Genomic DNA, 6041 nt, shown 5'->3' on the forward strand with positions numbered 1-6041 from the left:
CAGATATGAGATTGATAAGCTGATGAAACCTAGTGATCCGTCCAGCATTGACTTCAGTGCGGTATTGGTTTGATACCACAATGGCTGAAACAGGGAAGGTGGAGAGAGTTTTCTCAATTACCTCTTACTCTGTGACAGGTTGTCCACAAAAACTCAACATGGACTGTAGGCGAAGAGCTTCTGAATTATATTCAGCAACAGACTTGAAATCAGCAAAGCGCAGATTGTTCCATTGAACCTTTAAGTCAGGGAGGAGGGAATCTTGGACATTGCCAAAGCGCTCTTCTAGCGCTACCCATAGCTCTCTTGCATCCTTGATCGACATATACTCCAATCTGAGTGCCTTATCCATATGACGTAACATCAAGATAACTGTTTGAGCATACTTTGTAGGTGTTCGCACGAACACACGCTCTGGGTTAGGTGCCTGGATTATGGGTAATATTCCCTTTGAAGTGAGGTGGTTCTCAACATCGGTTACCCAACTGTGGTAATCCGAACCTGTTAAGTCAAGCATGGAAAAGTTGAGTCTAGGTTCATTCGACATCCTGAAAATAAGAAGAGAAGATATATTAGTTTCTGATACACTAAAAGTAAGCGTATAATTTAACCCTGAAAATGTCATCGTTAGTATACGGTAAATAGGGATCGTTCTAACCGGGGATTGAGGGTGCACCTGTCATTGTAAAACAAGTAAAGAATTAAAATAAATACAAAGTATAATATTTACAAAATATATATAAATAACTAAATAAAAGGGGGATTTAAGAATTAGAGTTTTGAAAATTAAAATAAATAAAAGAAAGAAAATATAAAAACACATATATAAGGGTGGAACGCAAGGAACAAAGATCAAATCCACAATCATATGAATGAAATCCAATCACAATTCCTATAGTTGATCTTCTATGTCATAAGAAAGAAGTTGACCATGTGAAACATTAGAAAGCAAACGATTTCTCATTTTTTACTTTCCTTGAATACTTAATCTAAGTGAAAGTACCTAAATCAATCCTATTGAACATGCAATCATAGTCTAGAAAGCTAGCTAATCAAGAACACATTCAACGCATTAAGAACAAAGAAATGATGTCAACCAAAGTGCACAACCTAGTTATGAATAAGTTCACCTATTTGCAATCCTCCTTAATTGATTTCGACTTTTGTCCAAAGCCTTTACTACTTAAATCTAGCTCCAATTACATGCATATATCCTAAGTTGGCCACCAAAGAACACAAACATGCAAAATTTTTCTGTAATCCAAAATCAATCAAGCAATCTCACATAAGCAACATATAAATCAACATATAAAAATCACAATTTTATTTCAAAACATATAAACGGGCTTTAAACTTTTCCCTTAACGTCATGTTAACTAGAATTCATAACTCTACGAATCAAACAAAGGAAAACAAAAGAAAGTATGAAATACACCGTGAATGATGAATGACAAAGCCTTGAGACGAAGAACTTGAAAATCCTTGAGAGCAAGCAATCTTCTAGGGACGACACAAGGGTGGATGGCGGTTAGGATCTTGATGTATTGCATGACTTCTTCTCCTCCTTGGTTGAGACGCAGAGCTTCTGAAGACTAGAGAATGGAGAGAATTTTTCTGATGTTTATTTACTAATGGAGAGTGGTGTGTTGTGTTGTGGTGGATTGTTTAAAACGTCTAGAGAGGAAGGTATATATAGGGGAAGGCAAGGCTTCATGAATTTTCTGATTGCACCACACAGCTCCAACCAATGAATTAATGTCACGTCAGCTCTGCCATGTCACTCAACTAATCAAAAAGCTCCAAAATAAGTTCATAATCTTTCCAAATATATTATTGCTGATTTTCCCAAGATTTTATCTGATTTTTCTCTTAATTTTAGGCCAAAATAATCTTGAGTGAAAATAGGAATGAATCTGGACTTGTTTTGGACATTTTCTCCCTTAAATCTCTCCATGGCATCATTATCCTTGATCCTCTCTTGATTTTTGACATTAACTCCATAATTTCCCATGGCAAAATCAGATTTAATTCCTCAATGATATCTCCAACGTCATCTTCAAGCCAAGTGGTTTCCTAGGGCCATCAGGACTCCTCTCTTTTGGCCATGTGTTTTCATTTCAGCTCATTTCTTCTCCATTTATTCCAATGTACCTAGAAAATAAAAACTAAATTAAAATTTATTTATTTAAGGAAATAACTAAATAAAATATGAGGAAATAACTATTAAAACATCGCATTAAAATGCTCCTATCAGTTTCAGAGCTAAACTTCCACAAAAACTAAAATAATAAGATTTCCGAGCTATGCTACCAAGAAAACAATTTCAAAGAATCTCTTTTGGATTAGACCAAACAATAATGTTTTAATATGGTCACAATTTGATGCTTCCGGACGCTCTTAGTCCGAGCATTATGAACACTCTTAGTTCATACAATTCCGCTTTATTAAATAATGGAACCCATGTTTGTATATTGAAAATCCTGTAGAAAATAAAGGAATTTAAAAGACAAGAAAGCAGGAACTTTAATCTTTAAAATTTACTTGTTGAAATTCGGAGCAGATTCGCTTCTGAACAGCTCTCAATTCGAATAGTGTACAGATCCCAAAACGACTCCAATAGGGCTGAAATTTGGAGGTCAGATAGAAGAGGCAGAGACGAAAAACTTTGATGAAGGAATGATTTTTATCTGAGGTCTCGATCAAGATGTTTCGGGGCGTGCAAACAGGCTGATGTGCACAGGAATGAGTGTGCTGTTGTGCAGCAAGGCCAGCAGGCATGCGACTATGCTGCAGGGGCAGTAGGAGGCACACGGGTGCTCAAGGGCTGCAGGAGAAGCGCACGGTATGGCTAGCAAGGGCTAGGGGCTTGTGGCAGTTTTTGGTGAAAGAAATTTCGGGTGTTAGGATTTTTTTTCTGGCTAGGGCTTGGATTAGAGTATCGTGTTGATAACGTGTTGTAGAGAATTGGATAATTGTATTGTATTCATCTCACCATGAGGTTTATATAGGGTTACATCATGTATACAAAAGGCAATACATAATTGCTATACTAATCAATCGCATATAACAAGTATGTCAATCGCATGCATTACGAGACTGTCAATCACATGCATTATGAGACTGTCAATCGCATACATTACAAATCTGTTAATCGCATACATTAAGCAATACCTATTGTATGAATAGTCATTATCATTTACAACCAAAGTGATTTTTAGACACATATTCAAGAAAGACTGTTAGACGTGTATCAACAATTCAGTGGCTGCTATGGATCACTGTATATGTCGAAGAAGGGTTGCTTACATCAAGCTTTGCCTTTGACATGAAGGAGACAGATATGTCTACGGAAACATTCATAGGGAGACCGTGAATATATGCTACAGAAGCACCAACTACATCAACAAGGTTTGCAATTGCACCTTGGGCCAAATTTCCAGCTCTATCCTGCAAACAAAGAAATTAAGCTCAATTATAATGATCTCTCAAACATGGAATATAAAGCCTTCTAGGTGGAGAATATAGTAGTACCAGGCACTTGGTTAAACTAATCTGATATCTCAGCTAAGTTACATGAATGCACTAGTGAGCTTTCTTTTAGTTGTCATGGACAATTCACTGTGGTCTTTGACTCTTTGTCCCCTCCTTAAGTACATGACATATTCATATAATCAGCAAAAATCTTTAAGCTTTACATTATTTCAAATTCCAATCGAAAATTTTATGCTGTATCCGTGTATCGTGTATGGAAGAAAATAGTTACACAAACAATCCTTGCCCCCAAATGAAAAGTGTCCATTTCTCCTAATCACCTGAGATGGACAAATTGCCAATGAACAAGCAACCATTTACAATGAGGAAGCTCCTCGATCAGATAACCAAAATAAAGGGTAGAATCAACGAGGACAAGTATGTTGACCTAGATATAACTTCATGGTGAAAATACAAATACATATATCATAACAGAACTGATTTAAGATAAAGAAGCCGTTAGAGTGTTCTTAGAAATCAAAACTACGATTGGAAAAAAATGGAACGAGAGATGTAAGATATGAATACTACTCACAGTGAGGCGGGGAGGGACCTTGAGAGTACAGACGACGAGTCCGGGTTGGGCTCGGTCGACTCGGATGCCTCTAAGAGAGAACATATTGTATATGCTCGACTCGCCGGGTCGCTGAACCGGAACGACGATTCTCGACGCGGCCTCTGACTCGTCCTGGCTCAGCTCCAGAGACTCTTTCGCCTTCTTTTTCATATTCACGTCCTCGTCTTCTGCTCCAATCGGAGCCATCTGAAGACTCGCTTTTCATAACTACCAACTAACTACCTAGGGCCTACACTTCCAATGCCATTGGCTGTTTCTATACTCCTTTTTTTCTTCTTCCTCTTCCTTTGCCGGGGTAACCCCAATTTTGACCCAAGTTCACACTTTTGTCTCTCTAGCTTTTTTTTGGTTTAACATGCGTCATCATCTTTGGTCTAAACAAGGTCGGCCTTGTTTGTGAGTGAAAAACATGAGTTTGAACAAGTTATGATGTTGATTTGGAGTGTTTCTATACTAGATTAGATTGGTCGGAACTTTCCTTTTGGTCCTTGTTAGATCATATTGAACTTGATTGTTCTGCATTGTCTTCAGTTTTGTCCAACATTTGAGGCCTAGTTTGAAGAGTATCAAAACCAAAGCAGAGGGTGTAATTAACGGTTTGGACTGATGGTGATAACGAAATGAAACAGCAAGGACGAAAAGCAAGTTATGTCAAAAACACACTTTGAAGTGGATTTATGTTGCATTAATCAGAAAAGAAAGATTGGCTTCAATTTATTAGGTTAGTTAAAACAGATGCAGAACTTTCAATAATGCAGACATGAACTTGCAACTTATACATAGATATTAACAAATTATGAAAAAGCTAATTGTCCTAAGACATTAAGATATTAAAAAAAAAAGTGAGAGATCAAGAAATACATTTCTGTGCAGCAACAGTGGGAAAGCTGTGTTATTTCTGTGCAGCAACATAGTGGGAAAGTTATATTATTTGTAATGGTGCTTTTTCGTTATAGAGTTATATTTATATTATGTCACAGTTATGTCAAAACAAATGGAGTAGCCATTTGTGCACTATTTGCTATTTGGTGCTTGTTAGAATATATAGATATTGTAGAGAGTTTGGGTATTATTTCATAATGTTCTCTTATGCTTATTGTAATATGGGGTTCAGACACCACAAAGAATATATAGATATTGTGGAGAGTTTTTGTATTATTTCGTGATGTCTCTTATGCTTATTGTAATATGAGGTTCAGACTCAACGTTCTCGCCCCCACCACCACCAACACCACAAAAACCCTATTGTATTTTGAAATTTAATTAATCAATGGTTGAGGGCAGCTGCACCAGCCATTTAAAAAAATGGGCTAAATACTGGTTACTACCCTGTGATTTAGGTCCAAAATTAATTCAGTCCATGAACTTCTAATTTTATCAAAAACACCCTTGCAGTTTCAATTTTGATTTAATAGGTCCAATCTGTTAGTCTTCCAATAATTGAGTCATTTAACTTGTTGACGTGGCTCATATATGACCTATATTTTATGATGTGGTGTTGAGGTAGCATGCATAGTCAATTTAGGAGTGGGTCTCACTATTAGAAATCTATCAAATAAAAAGTTTTTCATCAAATAATCAACTATAAGTTGAATCCATAACAGAATATTAACGAATTGGACCTATTAGATCAAAACTGAAAGTACATGGGTGTTTTTGATGAATTTAGAAGTCCAGGGACTGAATTGATTTTGTACATAAACCACAGAGTAGTAACCAGTATTTAGCCCTTAAAAAAATGGATGAAGAATTGTATACGATGAATTTTTTTCTCACATTTAATACATTTGGTTATATACAATATTCATTTCCAGTACTCGTGTAGAATCAAAGTGATTGTTAGGTAGACTCTGTCTCATAAGTTATTCATTTCCATTCCTAAAACAACATAAACATATTGAGCCTGATTAAAAGCCAAAACTTACGAGTGTCC

At 36.4% G+C, this 6041-nt stretch overlaps 1 protein-coding gene across 1 annotated transcript; it reads right to left on the bottom strand.

The window, feature by feature from the left end:
• Nucleotides 1–3225: 3225 nt before the first annotated feature.
• LOC112164044 lies at nt 3226–4258 on the bottom strand. The gene is made up of 2 exons (XM_024300288.2): nt 4067–4258; nt 3226–3447 (listed from the first exon to the last, which is right to left on the bottom strand). Exons 1-2 carry the CDS (start codon nt 4256–4258, stop codon nt 3259–3261), a joined length of 381 nt encoding a protein of 126 aa, XP_024156056.1. The 3' UTR covers nt 3226–3258.
• Between the last annotated feature and the right edge of the window lie 1783 nt (nt 4259–6041).

The sequence above is a fragment of the Rosa chinensis genome, chromosome 5, assembly GCF_002994745.2.
Source record: "Rosa chinensis cultivar Old Blush chromosome 5, RchiOBHm-V2, whole genome shotgun sequence".
In the NCBI taxonomy this organism is placed as follows: Eukaryota; Viridiplantae; Streptophyta; class Magnoliopsida; order Rosales; family Rosaceae; genus Rosa; species Rosa chinensis.